General features: G+C 33.8%; 1 protein-coding gene across 2 annotated transcripts; it reads left to right on the top strand.

The window, feature by feature from the left end:
• Positions 1-548: 548 nt before the first annotated feature.
• LOC124373370 (succinate-semialdehyde dehydrogenase [NADP(+)] GabD-like) lies at positions 549-26,396 on the top strand. Of its 2 annotated transcripts, none has more exons than XM_046831745.1 (7): positions 549-679; positions 7,950-8,158; positions 14,437-14,607; positions 15,964-16,044; positions 23,859-23,991; positions 25,797-25,904; positions 26,113-26,396. In XM_046831745.1, exons 2-7 carry the CDS (start codon positions 7,952-7,954, stop codon positions 26,379-26,381), a joined length of 969 nt encoding a protein of 322 aa, XP_046687701.1. In that variant the 5' UTR covers positions 549-679; positions 7,950-7,951; the 3' UTR covers positions 26,382-26,396. The 2 variants fall into 2 exon arrangements, with proteins under 2 accessions (XP_046687701.1, XP_046687700.1); XM_046831744.1 differs by having other exon boundaries at positions 7,935-8,158.
• Positions 26,397-26,596: the final 200 nt, after the last annotated feature.

The following is a 26,596-nucleotide window of genomic DNA, read 5'->3' as shown; positions in this document are numbered from 1 at the left end:
CACTCAAGCTCAACGAGAAACACTAGACCATGTAATTTTACAATGCCCAGCCTACGAATATGCAAGAGATCGGTGCTTTAAGGTAATTAAAATGTAACATCAATATCTAATATTAACTTAACGTATTTAATGAAAATTAGAAGACACAAAAGTATATAAAGAAATAAATAACTTTCTCAGGACCATAAACAAATGCATTTAATAGCAAAACACAATACATATATGTATCCTGGTTTTGGCCTTTATATCCGTGGTCCATATTTCGGATTAGGAATGCCTGAAGGACCCCTGGCGGGAAGACTCCCCCAAATCCAGAATATCCATCTATAGAATCCCATAGTAATCCCGCTATGTATTAACAAACACAAAACAGTATAGGTACACAAAACATATATGTCCAATACATTAAACCATAAACTTATAAAAATAACTAAATTCTTCCCAATTAAATTACCACAGAGGTTTAACAAACACAGTGAACCACGAGGCTGCATGGGAGTATACCCGAGCCTTTATTATAAACAGAATAAAAAAAAAAAAAAAAAAAAAAGGAATAGGAAATAACAAAAGAAGATAAATCTGAAATATAAATAGACTGTTAGATTTTGTCAACTGTAAAAGATTGTGGACACTAAGTTAAAATAACTTGTAATTCGTGTTAAAATTAAGAGAAAACTTGGTAAGCTAACATAAAAATCTCATTTAACTAGTGAGCACTAACTGTTTAAAAGCTCCAGAGGACTATTAAAATTATTAGCGGTCAGTGTATTGTCAATATCTACTTGATAAACAAGATAAGGTTAACTTTATGTGAGAGCGGCGTTTTTGTTTTCAGCAGTCAGACTGGTAGGGATTGATTTAACTTTGATTAAGAATTGAATTTAAATTTGAAAGCAATTACCTGTTTAAACTTATATTAATTTAGGGTGTTGTTCTAATTTTAAAATACAAATTATTCAATTAATTATAATCAATGTGATTGATATGAAATAGTTAGCACTTGGGGAAAAACCGTTGTTTGATTTTTATTTTCATGTAAAATTGTTTGCTGATCATGAATTGAATGGTTTCAGTTTGGAAAAACCACAAAAATACGGAAATAATAAACGTATTAAAACCGAATATTAGTGATTAATTTGAACATTTTGGTATCAATTTACAATAACGTGACCATGGAAAGGTATGTTCATTTTTTTTTTCCTGAAAACAATAGTGAAGAAAAAATTTGTCGGCAACGAAAATCAAAGGAGTTACGATTTTTTGAAATCCTCTGAAAACTCTGTTTTTGACAGTACCTCTGGCAATTTTACTGAAATGATGACGTTAATCCTGTCAACGATGCCTGCCCGCTGCGCAGTGCTGCGCACTGCTTGCTCTTTTAGAAAAAAAATTAACTCGAGCTTGCAAAAGTCGAATCCCAGATCACGTGATGCCCCTGATCCTTAACCCTCCAAGTGTTGTTCGACAAAATTTTGTCGGTTATTTTCCATTCTTAATGCAATAATGCCTGAAAGGCATAAATATAATACAATGATATACTTTCCCCCCAGTTTATATGCACCTGTGATAATAATACTTGGCTATAAATGCCCAACCCATGAAAAAAAAGTCCATTTTTCATGGTCACGGTATTGTAAATAAATACCAAACATTTTAATTGACTTATTAAGTAAGCCTAAGTTTATTATTATTTTTAATAAAAATAATTACCCTGCAATTGGTGACGATGGCATAGAATATATCTATACTACTTTATGAACTGATAAAGACAGTGTAGAGTTTAGTCAACTTTTTGCCATTATTATGTGAAATCTTAGTAATTATCATATAAACGGCCGGAGCGGCAAAATACGAGTTTTGCGTTAACTTATTGCAATTGTCCTATAGAACAAAAAAAAAATATAAGGTTTGATGGGGTGGAAATGAGAAATAACGAAGTTCTAGAACATAAAAAATGGAACAACTGTTCACGTGCGGAGTAATATTTCCATGTTGTACATCGACGTCGAGCGTCACATGACCTTTTGTGACCATGATTCAACCTCGTGATGACGTCATCGGATGGGTCGCCATCTTTGCTAACGTAAATGAAAAATAATATTGAAATGAGCAGAATTTTTATCAAAATGAACAATGTTTTTCTTAATTTCGAGCAACAAATTAATTACTTGTTATCGAAAATGAGACGAGCGCCTTCCGGCCATCAGCGCGGGCTTCGGCAGCACCAGGTGCACCAGGTCAATAAAAGAAAAGCATTCCTCGAGATAGTACCTATCAGTAAAATATAAAATTCTAGAGGGGCTGATCAGAAATATAAATTGAAATGTAATGCAAAGGCAATTATGTAAAGTTGAAAACTTAATAAATCATGAAAAACTCAAATATAAATATATAGATGGACATTAACAGAGAACACTTACCATTAGTGTGTTGGCGGATATAGCTGAGCAGCAGCAACAAAAAAGTGGATTTTTAAACATTGCAACATTTAAAACTTCTTTTTTACTACTTTTTCTAATTTTCCTATCGCAACGAAACAACAAAGTCTCCCGGTTTAAAAAGCAACACGCGACCGCACGACGAACAAATACACTCATTATTAAAAATTCCATGTTGAATTAAAAAGGAAATAATTTTGTTTCGGTTTAAAACGTAAACTCTTTACGTGCTGTACTAAACACTCCGACACACATAATTCACTAGGGTTGGTCGAACTAGTGGATGGTTGATTGTAACGCACTCACTCAATCCAATCTACTGAACACGATATCTTGTGAAGCACTGACTCATGCCCCGGAGAACTCAGATAAGAAATATGCTATCAGGCTTCTATCAGTCCCGGCCGCAGATAATATTCAAGCAAACAGATTATCCAGACACAGCACACAAACTGAACATTAAAACATTAGAAACATAACCACTTATGAATATACCCCCTAAAATCATATTATTTGTCATTTGCACCCCCTAGTACTACCTATATATATTTTTTGTTCAGGAGGATGAGCAGAATACGTTGATAACGTCAAATTCGTGATTTGCCGCCCTGGCCTTTTATCTTATAGCTACCGAAATCTTAAGTTGGGTATATAGCCTAGAAATGTAAAAACTAATGTCATATAGTTTGTTCACTTTTAGTTGATTATTATTAATAAGTACATGTTACGGATGGGACTGAAAGTTAATCTCGATGAAAAGACTAAGTTGATGTATAGTAATTAATTTATTGAGTAATAGTGAGTTATTATAATAAGCCATATTATCATAAATCTGGATAAAAAAAATGCAATATTAATCAAAAAAACTAATTATGAAACTAAAACTACATAGTGATTGTACAGGCTCAAAAAAGTAAAGTGACATAACTCTTTTACAAACTGATAATAACTATTTCTATTCTGAGTTGTGGTAATAGCAATATGCCAATCATTTTACAGTTTAATGAAAAACCTATTTTCACTAACTTTTAAAGAAATCTTGATACTGGTATAGACAATAGACAATTTCTTTATTGACATATTCAGTTGAGAATAGTACATTGCGTCATATAGTACAGATCATATTTCTATTTAAATTAAATTATTTAAGAACTCATTTTCTGAATAAAATGGTCTTTCTTGTAGCCAGTTGGTCAGTGCATTTTTTAAAACGTTTTGGTGGTTCTTTTCTTAGAGGTTCTGGAAGTTTATTGAAGTAAAGATCTCCTTTGTATGACGGCTTCTTTTCAGAGAGACTCAGGTGGTGGACTGAAAGAGTAAAGTTTAAGGCATTACGAGTGTGATGGTGGTGGAAGTCTCTGTTTCTGGTTTGTCCAGAGTTGACAGCATGCAGGATCACTTCTTGAATGTAGAGGTTTACTATGGTGAGGATTTTCAGTTGTTTGAATGTTTCACGGCAGCTTTCTTGAAACTGGAGTCCTGCTAGGCATCTTATTGCTCGCTTTTGCTGTTTGAGGACTCTCTCCATGTTGCATTTGGTAGCACCTCCCCACACAGCTATGCCGTATCTGAGATGTGACTCAAACAATGAAAAGTAAGCAATTTTAGCTGAATCTTTGCTGCTGATTTGTTTTATTCTGCGTATTACATAGATGGTGGTGCTTAGTTTTTTGCAAAGCTGTTCGATGTGTGGTTTCCAGGTTAAGTGTTCATCAATTAGTATACCAAGGAGTTTTGTTTGATTTTTTGGTTCTAGTTTGGGGGTTGGAAAATTTGTATTATCTTTTAGAGTGTGAGAAAAAAATGTAAACTCTGTCTTCGTCTTCCTCTACTGTACTGTGTATCTCAAGTATGTATCTATAGTGTGTATGATTCCTGTTTTTCTTAATTCCTAGATGAGAAGGACTCGCTCTATGTCATCCTTTGAATATCAGCTTTAGATTCTTTAGAGTCCCTATAAACATAATTATAAAAATGTCCTTTTCTATAAATAGGATGGAATGATTTCTATTAGAATTGTCAGAATCTGACTCTCATAAAGCTCTAAGCATGCTGTATATTTATACATCAGCTTATTGTATGTATCTGCCTGTTCTTTAGTTTTCTCCTTGACCCTGGCTTCATGTTTACCGCAGTTTGTTAATATCTTTAGTTTTTTCATCCTTCATTAATTACTCTACATTTTTGCTCTCTAAATCTTGTTTTCTTTTTCTGTTGACGCCTTCTTTATTTTTCACTGGTTATCAAAAATGAGTTTCTAAAAAGAATGAGATTAGAAATATAGTAATTAAATATTAAGTTTATTTAGATTATCAAAGGCAGTATATTTTATAGTTAGATATGTTTTGGTAATGAGGTATGTTTGAATAATTCAACACTCAGGTGTTTATAGAATCCAATTCTTAGGCAATATCATGTTTTGCATGGGACTTCAAAAACTATTACGAAATGAAATAATTACAATATTAAATTGTAGGTTCAAAATATTCAATGTCTTAACCTACATAAGTTAAATTGTATATTAAACCAATCAGTTTAATTTATTATTTTAAAGTCTTTTAATACATAAATATACATTTTTATTAATAAATTAGAAATATTTACCTTTTTGTTATGGACGGGACGCTTAAAAAGGTGTGAAGTTTAGAAATCTCTGAACTTTGAATGAAAATGTCTGATAAAGTTTATATTGAGACACATACAACAATAAAAACAGCTTTGTTTCCATCTAGAATTAGCTGATTGTACATTCATAGTATGTAATATGAACTTGAGGGCCCAGCCAAAGAAATCAAAACTAAAAGCTGTACCTTGTACAGGTAGGCCTAATTGGAAGCCCCCCAGTTTACATTAAGGAAAACACATAAATAAAATAAATTTTGAAAAATATTGGTTTTGATCAATTTTAACTTATTTATCTATTAGAAAATAAATGTGTCTACAATTTACCGTAACATTCTTTCTAAAATTTTAGTTATCTGCCATGGAATGGCTGTTTTGTCAATGAAAACATCCATTGTAATGAATAACCGAAGATTTGAGCTCAGATTTCTCTGAAGCTTGTTTTTTTTATCACCCACAATAGCTTCTTAAGTGTTTCATAATAACTTTCTGCATTGATTGCTGAGCCTCGTTGAAGGAAATTAACTAAAACCATACCCTATTTGCCCAAACAATAGCTACCATGAGTTCTGGTTAGAGACAATTTGGAGATATTTTCTTGGGAGAATGTGTGTCCCTATTCCATAGAATGCTTTATCATCTCACAATTAGCATGCTTCACCCATATTCCATCACTAGTTACGATAAAATATAGAAGTTTGTTACCATAATTATTGTTGTCTTCAAGAAAAATTCAATAATGCAGCAAGCCCTAGTTTTTTGTGGTCTTCTGATTTTTAAAACCCACCTGGTACAAAATTTGTGAATGTCAAGCTTCTCCAGAACAATTTTATGAACTATAATTTGTGAAATTTGGAAGAAATGTAAAAGTTCAGTGATAGTGAATTAAATTTTTTAATTTGTTTTTTGCCTCCAAGTCTTTAGTAACCAGACTAGACCGACCACTGCAAACTTCATCTTGAACTTTAGCAATATACCACCACCTCAATCTGCTTTTATTCAACAAAACCTAATCATTGATCGCATTTCACAAGTGGTGGGATTTACAATTGTAGTGCACATTTTAAATACTCACAGTGTCTAAAGAAGGAATTTTTCTCTTGATTAGAGACTGTAAGGAAAAATAATTGTACAAAATTTCATTTCTGAAATAAAAAATAAAAACAAAGACACATACAGACAGACGGTAAATGAAAAGGGACAGACTGTTGGTTGTATTTAGTTTTCAGCTCATCTTGGTTCATGGAGCAATATCCTAAAGCTTGTGTAGAGAGTTTTGTTACACTCAGTATACTATGTATCTACAAGTGCAAATCATCCAACGTTCCAAAGCTTATATTATGCTATATAACAGTAGAAAGAACCCCTCCCCAAAAATTTGTTACAATTAAAGAAAATTTTCATGTAAAAACAATAATCCTACTTGTTTGAAATACAGTAGTGAAATATTTTACTTTGAACTAGGCCTAATTTATATTTTGTTTGTGCCCCCAGTGTAGTGTACTCTTCAATTACATTAATCCTTCCCCCCAAAGCCAAGTATTACACCACTGTTATATAACAAGCCTTGTGAAACTAACTCATAAAAATAGTTAACATTTTGGTACAAAAATTATTTTTATGAAAATTTTAGCTAATTTCATTGGCCAGCTTGGTACGTCACATCATTCCAATATGGCAGATTCTGAAAGTACTCAAAACTCCAGTATTTATGAACCTAGAGAAAAAAATAACCAGTATGCTGGAATGCTTATAACATTTCCTAAAATTATTGTAAACAGTTTTCTTGCATCCCACAAAACTATATGTAAATTTTCTTAAGAAGTAAATTATTAGTATTTATCAGTTGTCACAAAATTTGCTTACTACTTCCAACTGGCTACTGGGCCCGAAAGGGCTAATTTTAATAGATACACCCATAAGTGGCAAACCATTTATAGCAGTTTGCAAAGTATTAGTAAAAAATAAAATTACGTTATTTGGTTAGTTACAATCAAATTTTTTTCTTGTTAGTTACAAACCAAGCAACAACATGCATGCACTACCTACTTAAAATTGACTGTTGTGCCCCTTTATATATATAAAAAATTAAAGCATTTAAAAAATCATTTTCGTTTTATATTTATCTTGTAGTTGAAAAATAATAGTTCAAACTAAACATAGCAAATTTTTTAAAGCCTATTTCAATCTCTATAAATAGTTAAAATTTTAGTCTTCATTAAAAAAATTAGGAATAATAATTCCAAATACCACACTTTTTTCTTAAATTAACCGTATGTGTATTGCTTAAATCGCTGTTTCTCAGAACAGCTGTCTATATTGTGGTTTTGATGTACATATTTTTTAACACTTGTGTGTACTAGATTAAATAAGTATGCATTGCATAAAACAATAAGATGGGTACAAAATAATTGCCAAAGTATTAATTAAAATTACAATGCTGTTACAAAACATCTGAGAAACTTGGACTTTGGCTCTGGAAGAATTAAAGCATAAACATGTATTCATTAATGATTATGTGTATTTATTCCTCAAAGTTGTAAAATTTTCTTGGTACTGTAATTACCTTTGATTTTCTCTTAACTAATAATTTGTTAAATTTATAAATCCATATGCTTATAATAAAATTGCATTAGACACTATCAAATTTGATATGCATTTATGCTGTGGAGTAAAGCTAATAATTCTGTTATAATAACTTCTGAAAATCTTAATTGAAATAATAGATGACTGTTATTGACAATTATTTTTATCAATTACACTATTGATAACAGATGGCTCATTAAAACATAATGGCTCAGAGTTAGTCATGTGAAACATTTAACTGATAAGGTATCTCTGACCTCGGACAATTAGTTTGGTGTCTACTTGCAGAGTCTACTGTTGCAGCCATGAAGCTGATCAACTCACCGTTGGTGCGCTCCAAGTGTTATGTGAACGGAGAGTGGGTAGAAGCCTTGTCAGGGAAAACATTCCAGGTGTTAAACCCGGCTAACTGTGAGCCTATCCACAGCGTCCCGGACATGGTTACGGTGGACTGTGAGATAGCAGTCGCCGCTGCTGACACCGCCTTCAAAACATGGTCCACCACTGCCAAGGTACAGTGACTTTTTTGTGGAACACATACTGTGTCTGTTGCAATAGCATAATTGTAATTGTATTGGTACTGACTGGGAAAGAATTATATCAGATAATTCTTTTGGGATTGGTATGAAAAATCATATCAAATTCAGATTTAACAAGTTGTTAAACATTCATTTCTTATAAAATAAATCCTTGCACATCTCTTGCTGTTTAGTTATTACAATGAGTTATATTTGAATTCAGTTGTAAAATCCAGTAATTAGTATAGTACAATATGCACATTCTAAATAATTCTGTATAATTTAATATTTTTAAAAGCTTATAAGATTATCTTCAAGATTCAAACATTCATTCTTTATTCATATTATGTACAAAGGTACAATAAATAGCGTCAAATTACAAATGGTCAAGACTTAATACTAGATAGGAACTTTAATATAGATTTTATTTATATTAAAATATATTATGTCTATACCAAACATAGAATGGGCCCCTCCTAGATTCCTTACAACAGTTAGGTCAGAATTGCTTAATTCTAGCTGAGAAAATATTCATCTAGCGAATAAAGAGATAAATTTATTAAATAATCTTTCGCTTTAGATTTGAATTTAGATAAATTATTTTCCAGTAAAATATGCCTTGGTAGCATATACAAAAACTTTGTTCCCATATATTTAGTTTTTTTCTTAAAAAAATGTAAATGGTGTGTTTCAACCTGTCTATTTAATCGAGTGTTGTGAATATGATTATTTACAGATAAAATCGGGTCAAAGTTCTGTTTTACGTAAGTCATAGTTTCTAAAATATAGAGGCCCCCATATACAGTTTTTAATATTTTTAGATTAGCAAAAAGATGTTTAACTGAGTTCTTCTCTTTTTAATTTGCACATAATTCTTAAATGATTTCTTTTGTTGTATTAAAATTCTATCTAAATTTCCCTTTTTTGTTGCTCCATATATGCTTATCCCATAAGCAAGATGTGAGTGAACTAAAGAAAAACTATAATTATTTTTTTAATGTTTCCAAGCTACAGTAACTTTGCCAATTGTCTCAGAGCAAATAAGCCTGTTTGACATTTTGGCCTACCACATGATCAGTGTGCTTATCCCAACTTAGGTTTTCGTCAATTAAAGCCCTAAAAATTTTGTTACTTCAACTTGTTCTATTATTTCGTTATTTATAGCTACTTGTGGGTTTATTTTATTCCTTGTTTGTTTTGTACAAAATGATATAAAATTAGATTTACTTGAGTTTAGTAGGAGATTTTTATGATCCAAAAATTCTTTGACAATTGACAAAGTAATAAATGATGAAACTTAAACTTCAACATTTTCTTTAGTGTCTCCTGATATTGTTATATTCGAATCGTCAGCAAACAAACACATAGTACTACCAACAGGGGATCGCTCCAGGTAAACCCTTCAAGTAGCAAAGAAACAAGAGAGGTCCCAGGACAGACCCCTGCGGCACACCATGTTTAATTATTCGTCTCTGGGAATTGAACTTGCGGATGTAATTGTATTTTTCTGAAAATTCTGATATTGAATGTTCAATCTCAACATACTGCTGTCTATTTTTGAGATAAGATTCAAACCATTCCAATTGTTTTCCAGTAATCCCTAGTTTTTTCTAATGACTTTAAAAGTTTTTTATGAGACACACTGTCAAAGGCTCTAGTCATATCTAAAAATACACCTAAAACTTTTTCCCCTTTATCAACTGATTCGATTATTGTTTGGATGAACTCAATTCCTGCAGTAATTGTTGATCGACCTGACCTGAAAAACCGTGTTGTTCTTTATCTAGGAGTTGGTGTTCTACTAAATAATCTACTAACTGAAAGTGAACACTCTTTCAAGTATTTTTGAAAAGATGGGTAGCAATGACACAGGACGATAGCATGACACATCATTAGGATTTCCTTTTTTAAAAATGGGAACTAACTCTAGCAATTTTTAATGATTCAGGGAATATTCCAGAGATAATAGAAGAGTTTATCACATGCAATAAGGGTTTCAATATAACAGGGAGGACTTTTTTTTACAATATCAATGGAAATATCATCATTGCCAGCAGAAAATTTATTTTCAAAAGGAGTTAACTATTTTTTTAAGATTTTCTTCTGTTATGGTTTTAAACTTAAACCTAGATTGGGTTGAAAAATTGTCTTCTAACAGTAAGTTACTATTACCCTGAGGAATCTTTGGTAAAACAGATTTTTCAACTACTGATACAAAGAAATCATTGAATAAATTTGCTATCTGAATAGGGTTCTTTACTAAAATTCCATCTTGTTCAATGTTAATATTATGCTTTGCAGTTGATTCTTTATTTATCTCAGTTTTAATCAGATTCCAAGTCATTTTAGATTTGTTTTTAGAATTACTTAATTTATTATTAAAAAATGTTTCTTATTCCTATTTATACAGTTTTTTAATTCTCTTGTTTGGAAATGTTTGATTAAAAGTTTAGAATGTTCATCCTTATTTTTTCTAAATTCTTTTTCAAGTTGATGGATTTCGTTTTTCTTACATTTTATTTCGTCAGTGATCCATTGATCAATTTTTTTATCTTTGATATCTACCATAAGTTTTGAAACTATTACTAAAATGGTACATAAAAATATTTAAAAAGGTTTCATACTTAGTGTTAATTGTTGACTGATATACCTCCATAAAGGATTCCTGAGATAAACATTTACTAAAGGTAACAATATTATTTGGATTAAAATTCCTGCAATATTTTTTTGAAATTTCTTCTTTTTATATTTAAGTTAAAAATCTCAAGTAATTGAGCATCATGGTCTGAGATGTGTGTTATGAGTCCCTGTTACTTGCTGTTCATTAATCTTTAATATTACTAATTATATTATCTATAGCTGTCTCTGATTGTAATGTTACTCTTGTCGGAAAGTCAACTTTATATTCTAAATTGTGTGATTTAAGTACACTCACAAAGTCTTTGTAATAATTATCTCTTTTTAAACATTAATGTTTCAGGTCCCCAGTTAATATTACATTTTTGTATTTGTTTAGTTAAAATAGAACATAAAACTTCAAAATTTGACATAAAAATTGTGGAAAAAACATTGGTATTGGGGATCTGTAGATACAGCATAATACACAGTTAAAATTTTCTAGTAATACCTCAACCAGACAGCATTCAAATATTTTGTCAATCAACAAATTTTGAACTGAAGGAATTATTATTTTTTAGTATTGAGATGTGTTTTGGATAATATCATTACTCCTCGCCCCCCACTGAAGATCTAGAATAATAAGAACATATATTATAAACCCGGAACTTGTAATATATTTAGTTCGTTTTCACTCATTTTGTGCTCAGAAATTGCCATGATGTCTGGCTTTAATTCGTCCAAATTAATTCTTAAAATTTCCAACCGTGTGAGGGTAAATGTTGCACGTTTGATGCATAATTGTAAAATTAATCTGAATGTTGTCTTGGTTGTTACAATTTAATGAGGGCCATTTCCAGAGCTACATTGGCTAAAAAAGTTTCTGTGATGGTTGGTTGAGGAGTGCTGCACGAGTGAGAAGAGTCATTTTTGAGTAGAGAACTGTTAGACTCGTTTGAGTGAAGTTTCTGATACCTCATCTTGAAGTGTTCTTCTTACTTTAATTAAAAATTCTTTATGTGTTAATCCATTTTTTTAAATTTCTTGCTGATTCTTCATTGTGTGTAACTATGGTAATTTTTGCCTCTGTACTTTTTTGAAATTTAATAATATTTTTTATAAAATGTTCAACTTGAATTTCATCCCTAACACAGCCCATGGGGGAGCAAATGAGGTGTTTTTAAAGTTGCTTGTCTTTAAAGTCACTTGTTAGATGATGGAATGCTGAGTCGTAAGTCATGTGAAGTTGGCTTTTGATGATAATTATTTTTTGTAAGCAGACTATAGACTGTTGCTCCATCAGGCAGCTGTTGGTAGGTGGGGGGGGGGGGGGGCAAGAGATAATTAGATAAGGAATCTGTGGTATCAGGACGGGGCCAAATTCTTCTTTGAAGATTGCAGCCACGCCCAGCACTCATATGCCCTTCACTGTGGAAGTCCCGTTAAATGCAGTGTGCAAAAGCCACTGATTTTTTCCCCTTTGTGTTTTTTTATAGAAATTCTCACATTTTGGTCAAGGGATTTCAATCTTATTTTCAATTTGTTTAAGATGGGCTTTATTTTTATTTTCATTTGTAGAATTGAGTTCACTCCTTGATTCCAAGCCTACTTTCTACTTTCATTAATAAATATTTTGGCTCACATATTTATAATATATTACATCTTGATATGCCTCCAACTGGTTTATTCAGGAATAGGATTGATAATATTCTCAAATGTTTACGGGTTGCTTTAATGTCTTTTTTGTTTATACATTTCTATAACTAAATATACTTTCCACTAGCTTATTTAAGAAAAAACTATTATTGTGATAAAAATTTAATAGACAATTATATAAGAGTGCACATGTGACTACTTTGTGGACCAAATCCAGCTCACCATGCTCTCGGATTGGTTCCACTCTTTTGGATCTGTAAGTAAAGGCTGGTGAAAATTTATAATTTTGAAATTTATAAGCTATGGGTTATTGTTTTTTTATAGCCTATTCAACAGTAGAATCAAATCTTTCATCTGGCAAATGATACAAGTTCACTAACACTCACAATTCACTATCAACTTGTGTCCAAGTTAGTCTGAGCCCGTTGTAGTCCAAGGCCATCCATATCAGTGTCACTCTGATATGGGTACAGAGGCATGAGGAAGTTGTCATGACGAAATGCTGTCATGAATTGGGTGGTTGTAGAGATCTTTCTACTGGAAAGCCCTTCCAGATCTGAGACACGTGAAAGCTGAATATACAGCTGATAGACAGTGAAGATAGTGTTTGACATGAAAGACCAGTCATCAGACTATTCTCCAATTTTATTCTCCCTTCACTACCACCCTCAAGATGGGTCAGACATTATATCGTTTCTGCAGCAGGTCGAAGGAGTCTGCCATGTACATCATCTAGAAACTGTGAAGTGATTGCCTTGACTTGGATAAGACACCTTTAGAGAGCATTTCTAAAACCTTCTGAAGTGGTGTCTTTTGGCTCCTAGAAACATCTTAAGGTTTATTAAGAACTTCAAGATGACTTGGGTTTTCTAAATATCAGGGTTGTCACAATCTGATATAATTAGAATCATTATCTGATTCTAAGGGTCTAAGGGGTGAAAGGGGTATTCTTTGGTCCAATTGACTATATTATATTGAATGTTGAGTTTAGCTCTAGTTCACTATAGCTCCTGTCACAGATTTCCCACCATAGTTACATTATGTGTAGAAAACTCGGTTGCTCCATCGTGCTTAGAGAGTGTGTCTAAAACATCGTAGTGGACTCAGTTGTGCATCTGATTAGACAATGAGAATACTTCACCTAATTAACACTATATTTTGTAATCTTGATATTTTTGATGTTGAAACAATGTAAAGAGTTAATTTTGAACTTCTTTTTTTGGATTTCTCCTGACGAACATGACTCCAGAATCCAGAAGTCAAGTTACACACATACACATCAACAACAAACAACAATCAAACAAGAGTCTGAGGATAAGGTTCCTATTCTTTTCTTCTTTTTTTAATTGAGTGCACCAAAATAGTCAAATAAAAATGTCCTAATCACACTATTTTTTTTCCTGTTAACCTTAAATATAACTTAGTATAAGTGATAAGTGAGATTTAAATGAAATATTAAATCAAATAATAGCAGCGACTTGCAACATAGTTAATTTAATAAATGAATGAAGATTATAAATTAGTCTATTATAAATGACAGTATTGAATAAACATAGAGTTGATAAATAGTTATAACAAAAAAGGCTTTGAAATTGGAAGTAATTCTGAGTTTTTATCATTAAACATTTATGACACTTGGCAATGAGCAATTGGAAACACATAAATAAAATATATTGTGCAATACATTAAAGGGTATATCAAATTCGCTTGTCTTTGTGATAAAAAAATGTGTTTTGAAGATAAAATGTATTTTTCCCTGTCAAATGAAAAATTGTTAACTTTTGCATTCGTGGTGATACTTGAAAAACATTTGTTTGTACTCTTATGCCTTAATTCTTGAAATAAAACACATCAATAGTTATAAGTGCCTAGTCAAACAGCACTATTATTGTGTTCAGAAACCATTTCCTGATTACCACTGAAATCTTTGCTTAGTGTTCTTAGTACCGAAACAAAACTAAACAAACAGCTGATTTTCAACTAATGCTGGTAGTTGACAGGACAGAAGTATCCTGCTGCGCAAGTGGTACAATATACTCGACGAGCACAGCAAGGAGTTGGCGAGTATCATCACAGCGGAGACGGGGAAGCCACTGAAGGAGGCTCTCAGTGAGGTTGCCTACGGAAACTCTTTCGTCGATTGGTTTTCTGAAGAAGCCAGACGAGTAAATGTGAGTCTTATTCCATTTATTTTTCACAAGAATTTTTAGATATGGACAGGTTAGTTGCAAAAATTGTTAGTTTAGAATTTAATATTAATTGTTACTTCGATTTATATATATTCTAATTAATTACTGTATTTTTAACTTCAACTATTAATTTAAGTACATATAGTGTACTTAAGATTTTAACATTTTTTGTGGTAGTTACAATGTGATGTATATAGGAATCAATTCAAAACATAAACTGCACTATAATTTACAGTTTAATTTTTGTGTTTGTAATAAAATCTACCGGTTTTTATGTGTTATATGTTATATACTTGTTTTTAGTGGTTTCTTTTTAAAATAAAAAATAATTGATTTCTTAATCTACTGCTCAAGCAAATTTTAACACGAATCTCCACCTTATCTCAGATTATAGGCTCAGTTTTAATCACAATAAACTTTTAAAAACTTGGCAGTGACAAATGTAGTGGTGAAGATGCACAATCGACTGCCATTGTATATGATACAGCAGATCTGCCACTTGTCTGGCCATCATAGCGTGAGTGCGGAGTTTGAAAAAAACAAAACGGCCCTTGTACTAACAGAAATTTAAAAAAAGCAATTTTTACCCAAAAGTTTAATAATCTTTATAACAGTATAGTTACCAGTTAAATATCTTTATTTTTAGAGCCATGATATGCTGCTGTGCAAATGCATGCAAGTGAAAAATCATACTAATTTCTACAAACCTAGCCGGCAGACTCAAAACCATGATAGGTCTACTTTCATTCATTCATTCATTCATAAATAATCATTGAAGGATTTTAAAATTTTATGACCGAATAATAAATTTTGTCTCGAGAGATTCTCAAATGAGACGAACGCATTGAGCCACATTAGCTGGGTGTAATAACCTTTTTTCAACACAATACCTTATCTCTTTTGTCGTTCATGGTTCACTGTTGTAAATTAGCTGATTAGTTTAATTTTTCTAGATGGATAACATTTTGTCCAATTTCTGAACAATGACACCAGCAATTGCTGTCAGTAACATATAAAACTGCAAGAATTTAGTGTGGTTCCAATATGAACAAAATATGACCCTAATCTTTAAATTCCAAAATTCATATTGTAGTTTAATTACTTATTTGTTTAGTATAATGTTATATATTGACATGATTTGACTCTACCTATAACATTCATATTGTAGTTACTGTAAAGGTTAAGACGAGAGTAAAATATGTTTAAGATATTTACCAGGTTCGCATGACATCTAAATAATTCTAGCAATCACCCCGTCTTAATTTTACTTTTGTAAATAGAAACATCATGGTCATTTTTAAAATGATCATTGATTTATAACATTTTGATTTTGATTAGGGTGAAGTGGTGCCCAGTCCGGCCAACAAACAGCTTGTGTTTATCAAACAGCCAATAGGAGTTGTGTCACTTATTACACCTGTAAGTATCACTTAAACATGTTATTCTTTTATAATGATAAGGTTTATTCCTCCCAAGTGGTAATCACTTAATTAATGTCAGTCGTATGTTGTACACCCTTGTGACATTGATTATCGTTCTTAAATGAACACCTATCATCTCCAATTATTTATCACTACAAATATAACTTTTTGCTTGTTTCTGTAATATATCTTGTTCCTACACAGGTGTTACAGAATAAAGTGCAGATTTTTCATTTGATTTTAGATGATACACCATGCATTATTGTGAGATGGGAACAATGGGTCACTTATGACAATAACTCTGCTAGACAAAAAGAATACTTTGAGGCAACACCAAAGAAGTACACTATTTATCTGACATAATAATAGGAAATTATTGCATTTCGTGGTAAAAACATTCTACGTCTGCAGAAGACATTCAAGACAGCTCAGCTACAGCACATAAAAAATGTATTGACAAAGTCATAGTCTGATAAAATTTGCCTAAAAAACATAGATATAAATTAATATATAGATATAAAACCATAAATTTAAACAACAGCCTGCAATAATACAGCTTATAAAATTACCTAACACTTAAGAAGCTACAGAAAACAGAGCACAGATTACATGAAAGTACAATCACTTACAGTACAGGAATGTATATTTTTTTTATAGAATAGTGTCTTTTGTTTTCACCATTTAAACACAGACGTTTTAAAATGTTTACAATAAACGTCTCTTACAACTAATGGTAACTTATTAAAGAGTTTGATGTCTAATACAGTTATGTATAATGTGTTTTCGACAGCCTAGCAAACTTCTGATTGATCAACTCTTGGTTTCTGGTATAATAATTGTGGATTGAACTTCTCAAATAAAAAATTCTAGATTTTCTTTTACATACATTAAAATTTGTAAGACAAAAATAGAGGGAAGCGTAAGTATCGTATTCTATAAAATGTTGTTTACAAGTATCACTATAACTAAGATTAAAAATTACATGTACAGCCTTCTTCTGGCCCAGGAAAACCTCTTTAGATGCACCCCAGAGAAGGGTACCATACATGTGGTGAGAATGAAAAAAAGAAAAATAGGCCTTTAAACTAAACTGAGACTGGTTTTTTAAGTAAAAAAATAACTCTAGGTAGGCGAGTACATAAGGCATCAGTATGGGTTTCTTCAGGTGAGCTTTGAGTTAAGATGGAGACTTATTAACTTGACAGACTTATTCACAGAATTGGTATCTAGGCTAAAAGTAGTGATATCTTCTGACTTATCCTCATTAACTCTTAGGTTATTAGCAGTAAATTAGAGGTAGGATCTCTCTTGAAAACCACGAACAAGAAGGGGCCTAGAACGGAGACCTGTGGAACCCCCTTTTGTCACCGTCTTAAGATCAGACATCTAGTTACTTATTTTGACAAATTTGGTACCTATCAGACCAATAAGAACTAGAGAGAGACAATTCAAGATCTTCAAACCCATAATGGTTTAGTTTTCCAATAAGTTCTGAGAGAGGTACAATGTCAAAAGCTTTGCTAAGATCTACCAACAAAGTACTTATCTTTTCTCTATCCTCAAAGCCATTAATAATGTAAGAGACAATGTTTTCAACTGTCTTGACAGTGTAGAAGTTATGTCTAAAACCAAATTGCTCAGATGACAATAAGTTATTGTACTCAAAGTAACATTCAATATTATGTTTAATTATGCTTTCGATTACTTTTGGTTGAACAGGTACCAGAGCAATTGGACGGTAATTGTTTACATTCAGTATATCACCCTCTTTGTATAGGCTTGTTTACAGTTGTCTTCAAACATTGTTCATAATCACCAACACTGAGTATCCAATTAATAAGAATTGTCAAGGGATACATTTCCTTTGTAATTTTCTGTAAAACTAAGTTGGAGATTCCAAAAATATCTTCAGATTCTGAGTTTTTTTTTTTTTTTTTTTTTCCTTTGGGATATTGGGGTGGATTCATAGATCCTCACACGTCAACCTGAGCTTATTGTGTGCCCCTTTGATGTTAGAGGGGTAAGCCTATCTTCGTGCCCTTAATTAGGCTAAGAAGCTTTTCCCCGATACTAGCATCTGGTTCGTCGCCTGGTTGTTTATCACTGAAAAGAGCCCTTCTCCTTGCTCCCAGTCTCTCACAGTCCAGTATTATGTGTTTTGCAGTCTCTTCAGACTTATTGCAGAGTCTACACTCCGAGTCCTCATTTCGTAAACCTAGAGTGTTTAGGTGTTTCCTGAAGTGGCCGTGTCCAGTGATCAAAGGCAATCACTTGCTTAACCCGATCCCTGCCCAGCCCCATCAGCCATCTGGTGAATCCGGAGCTAGAATCGGCAAGCAGTCTTTTGCCGAGTGCTTGTCCTTGGTGACTCTGCCACCGCAAGCGGTGTGTCTTCCTGGACCATTTGTTTATACTTTGGTAAGCGGCTGACTTGCTTATAACCACAACTCGGTTCTGGACCGGTGTATGGCATGCTTGCTCCGCTTTTGGCAAGCCTGTCGGCGCATTCGTTGCCACCTATGCCTGTGTGGCCCGGTACCCAACCAAGACGCACACAGTTGCGTGATCCAAGCTTGCAGAGAGTGTTAAAGCACTCCCACACAAGCCTGGATGAAATGCTGTTGGAGTCAAGAGCTTTAAGAGCTGCCTGACTGTCTGACATTATACAGATGTTCATTCCCTGGTACCTTCTGGTGAGGCCTAGGTTGGCACAGGCTAGGATACCATAGATTTCGGCTTGAAATATGGAGCAGTTCCAACCCAAACTGCCGCTAAGGGCAGTTCTAGGGGATTGACTAAACACTCCATATCCAGTTCTACCCTTAATAAGCGATCCATCCGTGTACCAGACAAAGCTCTTTCTTATTGTTGGGATGTTATCTTGCGATTTCCACTCATCTCTGGAGTAGAAGTCAACAGAGAATGGCTTATTGAATACGAACTCCGTTCTCATTGTGTCGGAGACCATTTCGAGAATAGCGCTTGGGTTTACAGCTTCAGTGATGGCGCCATGGCTCGCGTTAGACGCTCCATTCCTCCACAAGCCAGCAACCATCAGCCGATAAGCTGACTTACGTGCTTCAGCTTTTATATGGACACCAAGAGGTAGAAGTCCTAAAGCCACCTCGAGGGTCGCTGAGGGACTGCTCCTGAATGCTCCGGTTACAAAGATTGTGCCAAGCCTTTGTAAGCTTTCAAGCTTGGCTTTGGCAGTTACCTGATTCACCTTTGTCCACCAGACTAATGAACCATAAGTGATTTGAGGCCTTACAACTGCTTTGTAAAGCCATAGTGCTATATGGGGTTTTACGCCCCATGAGATTCCTGCAAGTCTCCTGGACGTCATGAGCGCCCACTTTGCTTTGTGCAGGATATTATTAAGATGATCATTCCACGTAAGCTTATGGTCTAGAGTCAGTCCTAAATATTTGACTGTCTTTGACCACTCCAGCTGAGTGGATGCGAGTTTCAGCCTAGAAAGAGACTCTAGGTTCTTTTTTCTAGTGAATGGTACAACTACTGTCTTAGAGGGATTTACTTTCAGTCCCTCTCCCTGACACCAGTTGTGTACATGTTGAAAGGTTGGTATTCATGATATCAACAACAACATTTGTATATTTTCCCTGTACCATAAGGACTATGTCGTCTGCATATCCTTGGACATAGATTCCGTTGTTAGTAAGGTCCTCAAGTAGACCATCTACTACTAGATTCCACAGTAGAGGTGACAGGATGCCTCCTTGAGGACATCCCCTTGTGGGTGCGATCACAAGCGATACTTCATTGAGATCGGCCCTGATCCGTCTGGAGCACAGCATGGCCCTAAGCCACCGGCACAGAGCTGGCTCGAGGCCACGTCGCTGTGCTCCACTTACCATTGCAGTGAATTTGGCATTGTCGAAAGCTCCTTCAATGTCTATGAAGGTGCACAATGCCAATTCCTTGGCGGACAGGCTATCCTCAATCCTACTGACTAGTTGGTGCAGTGCTGATTCACAGGATTTGCCTTGCTGGTATGCATGTTGGTTGCGATGAAGGGGAGTGTCTGAGAGAACTCCCTTTCTCAGGTGCCTCTCCACCAGTCTTTCTAATGTTTTCAGTAGAAACGAAGATAAACTGATGGGACGAAAAGATTTAGGGACAGAGTAGTCCGCTCTCCCTTTTTTAGGGATGAAGACCACCCTGTTGAGACGCCAGACTTGTGGTATGTACCCATAGGCTAGGAGATTCTGAGTTACTTAGCAGTATTATGAATCAGGATTAACATAAGTCCACTTTAAAGGTAACAACTGAGGATTTATAATACAAGTTGATTTCAATATATCTAAGGCACTAGCTGTATTTCAATTATCTCTATTAAAATGCAGATATTGACAAAATGATTATTGAAGTCATTAGCAGATACAGGAAGTTTGGACTAACAGTTATTTTTAACATACACTGTGTTTCCGTTTTAATGACATTTCAGGCTGCTTTACATGGGTTTTTGTGATTGCATTATGTACTTATCATTAGTAATTCATTCCTTTTTGGAAAATAAAACTGTTCTTTATAACACTTTTTAATTCTTTTTTATTTTGTAACAGTCTAGGATCATTTTTACTTCTTTTATAACTTATACTCAATAACTCGTTTATTCAACCAAAGTAACACAATTACATGCATTGGTCATGTCAGATACTTCTTACAACAGATTACCATCGTAAATAAAATAACTAAAACGATTTGAACTCTTAAGATATTTTTAAACTACCAGGTTGTCCAATTAGCCATCAGTCAGGAATTCACGGACGCTGAATTACTTGCACATGGAAAAGTAAAAATATTGGAAGACTTAAAAATCTGTTAGTTGAAAAAATTACTCTGATTGCTCTTTTTTGTAGGCGGAACAGAAACAGTGTCCTTTTGTTCTCACACCCCCAAATGGGCAGAGCATAGACGAGATGCAGGTAAATGAGTCCGTAATATGCAGAAAGAAGAACATCAGAGTTAGATGTTTTTGCTAAGGTGCAAATGGCAAATATTCCTGAGCTCACTTTGTTGGATACATTTTCAATATGGTTGTGAAATTTTAGCTTGTTGTCCAAGGTCAGTCCAAGAAATGTTGTGTTGTTAATCGAGTGGATAGAAATTTCATCTAGATAGAAACTAAAATTAGGAGCGGATTTTTCAGAAATGTGAAAGTTTAGAAACTAGGTTTTAAATGAATTAATTGTGAGCAGATTACTATCAAACCACTGTACTAAACCGTTGGCTTCAACAAAAGTCAGTTGTTCAAGAGTTCCCACAGTGGGGCTGGACAGCAAAAGAGATGTGTAAGACGTCTCTACATCGGCGTAGAGGACGGCCCTGGCCGACTCAGTACCTACAGGAAGATCGTTGATAAAGATCAGGAAAAGAGTAGGACCGAGTATGGAGCCCTGGGGCACACTACTCTATGTAGGAAGTTTGTGCGAATTATACTGCCGCAGAAATCCACATTCATCAACTGCCGATACCCTTACACATTGCCTCCTTCCTTTAAAATAAAACTTGAACCAATCTAATTCCAAGCCTCTTATCCCATTACTACTCATTTTTTCAAGTTGGAGATCGTGATTGACGGAATTGAACGCCTTACTCAAATAAAAAAATAGGCCTGTGGAGTAGTTTCCCTCATCAAGGGCGCAGACGATATCATCTATTAGAGCGAACATTGCGCTGGTTATAGATCTATTTTTTACAAACCCATATTGATTTTTACAAATTATTTCATGTTTTCCCAAAAATCTAGATAGACTGAGTGAAACTATTTTTTCAAAGACCTTAAATAGCTGTCAAAATTGAGATAGGGTGATAGTTTTTGTGGTCTTTTTTTGTCACCTTTCTTGTATATTGATCTAACTATTGCAATTTTTAAAGCATTTGGAAAACATCCTGTAGCGAATTATAAATTGATGAGGTGGCTGATAGGTTCTGCTAATAGGTCTGCTATATCTTCTAACATTCTAACTGATATTTCATCTATACCGGCAGAGTTTTTATTTTTTAGATTTGTAATGATATTAATTACTTCTTTACTTGATGTTGGATATAGGAAAAATGAAGCTTTAGGCTGTTCTGCTAAATTTGCGTTTGAAGATGAATTGTTTATAGGTATTGCATTGTATTCATTGGCGTTAACAAAGTAATTGTTTAATTTATTGGCAATGTGCAAAGGATCATAAGTCAGTTCACCATCAGTGTCTCCAATACACAACTCTTTGGAGTCTTTTCTCTTCATAGGCCTTCTATTGTTTATTATTTGCCAAATCACTTTTGATTTACAATCGGATGACTCAATTTTACGTAGCATTTCACTAGACTTTTCTCTCTTTATAGCTGCACGGTACTTGTACTTTAGCCGTCTGTAGTATTCTCGTAAAAAGTGTGTAGATTCCAAATCCTTTTTTCGTTGGTAGAGGTCATTCAATTCATCCTTAAGTTTTAGTGTATCTGGGTTGAGTCTGGTTTTCTTAGCTTTCTTCTTTGCAGCCTCTTTTGTAAATTCAGGAAAGGATAAGTCGATTGGAGGATTTCACTTTGTCAATAAACAATGTATATTTTGAATTCATATTATCAGAGTTTAAAACATTAAGCCATTTTTCTTTAGAAAGAAAACATATAAAAACTCTCAAGTTTGCATCATCAAACCTTCTGCTATTCATAAATTTTAAATCGAGAATGGAAAAGTTTTCAATAATAATAGTCTGTGCATTATGATCTGATAAAGCGGTTGCTATAACAGAGCTATTTGCCTTAACATTATTGGTTAAAAAAATGGGGTCTATTAATGTTCTGGAACACAAGACTTCTCTGGTGTAAGATTTTATAATGTTTTTCAGGTTGAAATACATCATCATAGAAAGGAATTTTTGACATTTGAAAGAGTTTTTCCTGAGGTCTATATTAAAGTCTCCCATTACAACAGTCAAAGTATGTCTATATACATATTTGTTTAAGCAATCTGAGATAGTGTGAAAGAGTTCAGAGAGAAGTTCAGAGTCATCTGTTGGAGGTCTGTAGCCTGCAATTATCAGCAATATGCCTTGGTTAGCCAATTCCACTGAAACTGCAGCCAGTATATACTCTGCAGCTGAGTATATACTCAGCAATAACATAATTTTTCAAGAAAAGGGTATACCAATTTCTGTTTTTATTAGGCCTATTAGATCTAGTATTAGTAACTAAAGGACAGCATTCATCAAGATTTTGTGACACAAACATGTCTTATTCCAACCAGAAACTGAACATGATACTGGACATCCTAAAAGCTGATAAGATAAGTGAGGCCTGCCTTGCAGCAGGTAATAACTGTAAAATAGGTTTGAGTTTGTAAAAAAAGTGGTTGTCTATTGAAGTTATTTATCTTCTGAATGTGGATGTTCATGTTTGACCTCAATTAGTTTTCAATTAATTTCAATGAGCTGCCATTTTGTACTGGGTTGAAATAGAAAGCTCTAATTTCCACTGTTTTTCTTCTTTTATAAAGAATTTTCAAATGAGGTGTCACTTAATGGGTCTTTACATTTAAACATTTTGAGCCGCTACTCCAAAATCACATTTTGGGGAAATGGGCAAAGTTGTAACAGTGACTAAAAAGTTCACTTCTCTTTCCTAGAAAGGTGTCCCGAATTCCATTCCTCCATCTTTATCCATCAAAAACTAAACAGAGTGTATCCATACTTTTAACTCACACTGTATATCCTATTATTGGTGCTGAAAATATCAGGGTTTCTAGCTATTTAAAATATTGCTGTATATGCAAAATTAAAAAAAAATGTATGTTATCAGTGGAACTTCCCTCACGCAATGATTACGCGTAAGGCTGCGGCGGCGATAGCGGCAGGCTGCACTTGTGTTATCAAACCAGCCGAGGACACACCGCTCACTGCGCTCGCTCTTGCCCACACCACTCAATTAGCTGGTCAGTGCACTACTTTTTATGTACGTTTGGGAACAGAATACTGTGAATGGTTGACAATGTCATTTAGAAAATAAACAACATTATCTGAATAACAAGAACTATTAATTCTAATATTATTAGTACTATCTTATTATTTGTTAATTGTATGCAGTCTCTTTTGATTAATTATTCTTTGCCCGAACATTTTGGAGTTCTGTCGTTCCCATAAAACTTGCTAAAGCGTGCAACATAGTACTCTGTATAATTTTCATATAAGAGTCTACAGTTAACCTCACTAATAAAGTTCAAACATTGTAAATACACATTTCCATCAGTTGCACTATATCGGTTCACTGGTGTTGATAAATAGTATGTTCACAACATGAGGTCCTGTGGCCGAGCTATGACAATGGGGTCTGTAAAAAATTAACCAGATTAGAAGGTTTGTGGGCACCAGACAGTTCTACTTGTCTTTGGTAACAAAGAAACTGAAAGCTGTAGGATTGAAGCGGGTGTTTAAGCCCTCCATATACTATCCGATGAACAAGGTTTACTTGAATTTGTGTTGTTTGAAGAGGAGAATTAAAACAAATTAATTAGTTATTTGATAGGTATTTGGAGGACCAGTTGCCGGTTCCAACTTCGGACAATTGTAGGAGACACAATAATGGTAGGAGAAATTTCATGTAATAAAGAAGAATGGTGAGATTGAGAGTTGGGATACGCAAAAGTTCGGTCAGTGATTTTCTATACACTGTTGAACCAGGTTGTCCGCACAAGGCTCTAACATGGTACGTACACAGTTTGCATGTGTTTACAGCCGAGTTGGCAAACCAGGGGTTTGGCCAACTCATTGCGGTGCAGTCCACCTTTCACCACATACTACACCTGATCTGCTGTCCAACCTAGTTGGGTGAAAACGACAAACCAAGTCAGGTCCTATGGGGCTGTAGTTCGAGCCCCACACAGTAACCTGAAACAGCATATTCTACTTGTGTGGGTTTAGCCCTCCAATGTTGATCGTAACATCTTTATACGACTCGGATTGTTACTATGCACAATCTACACATCTCAATGATAGACGTTGACAAATAAAAATTGTACTGGTGCTATTATCAACCAAAATGGCTTGTATGTTATGTCATTCAAAAGCTTGTTTGTTCTTCATGTTTTTGATATTGCTGCAGTCTGAAATTACATTGTTTTCATCAACTGTTATGTCAATAATTACAAAAACTATGAGGAAAATATTGTTATACCTCTACAGATGAAAAGTGATAAATTTCTGGAGAGTACTGAATTCCAACAGATTGAATTACATATAATATTATAGTAATAGAGATAAGTTAAATAAATGTTTAACTACTAAAGTAGAACGCCATTGAGAGTTATTTTATAGACAAGTTAAAACTTTGAATAATAGAAGTACTGAGTGGAGAATCTTGGATCACTGGGAAAAAGTTTAATTAACTATTACTGGTAAATGAATAAAATATTTTCCAATATTAATAATTAATATTGGAAAATATAGTTATTTAATAGTGATAGTTATAGCTAATTAATAGAAGTATTGTAAAACATAATTACAATGGTAATAATTTGGTCCTTCCATTTATATTGAAATTTTGCAATTAAATTATTTCAAGTTGCTTTTTAATGTCTTTTACCTTATCAAGATTACTTTAAAAGGTGTGAAGGTTATGGAAAATTATTTCTGTCAGGTAGAATTTTTTAGTTGACTGCCATCTAATTTACTGTGTTCTAAATTACTGTGTGAGATTAAAAAAAATTCTAACTAAACTTAATGTAAGTAATTTTTGTTGCAGGTTTTCCTAAAGGGGTGTTCAATGTAGTGACTTGCACTCGAGCGAACGCAGCTCTGGTCGGCAAGGTGATGTGTCAGAGTCCCTCGGTGGCCGGCATCTCTTTCACTGGTTAGCCAATATATATACTTTCTTTTATGATGGTTCCAAATTACATAGGACTACTTTGATTTAGTTTATAAATTAAATATATTACAGTAATCACTATGTTATCCGGTCCTGAAGTTTAAACTTTATGAAGATAATTATATCTGCCAGTTCACTTATGAGGTACCATAAAGTTACTTTACTAGTCTGGTAATGAGTTGTGCATGTTAAGGATCAACGGAGGTGGGGAAGCTGCTGTACAACCAGTGCGCTCTGGGGGTGAAGAGGATCAGTCTTGAGTTGGGTGGAAACGCACCATTCATTGTCTTCCAGAGTGCTGATGTAGACAAAGCCGTGGACTGTGCAATGGCTGCTAAGTTCCGTAACTGTGGCCAGGTTAGTAATTACAGTAATTTTAGGACTGCCTATTGCGTATTTTTAAGTAAAATAAAGTTTGTTCATGTACTGGCATTAGAAAAACATGACTGTAAGAGTCACTAAAATTCATTCTTCTTCTGTTTCGTAGCCAATCAAAATTTAAGTTCAGTATATGATCAATAATCTGATATGAGTATTGTGTATAAAGTACTTTTAAGTTTCTATTGAAGATTTTTAGCTTTTAACTATTTTAATATTGGATTACATCGACAACATTTTAATGTCACTGTACAAGATCAGGTTATATGATCCCATGATTGTTTGATCATGCAATAAGA

This window comes from Homalodisca vitripennis, unplaced genomic scaffold (genome assembly GCF_021130785.1).
Source record: "Homalodisca vitripennis isolate AUS2020 unplaced genomic scaffold, UT_GWSS_2.1 ScUCBcl_5375;HRSCAF=12064, whole genome shotgun sequence".
NCBI classification, from domain to species: domain Eukaryota; kingdom Metazoa; phylum Arthropoda; class Insecta; order Hemiptera; family Cicadellidae; genus Homalodisca; species Homalodisca vitripennis.
This window is presented reverse-complemented; position numbering and strand designations above follow the sequence as displayed.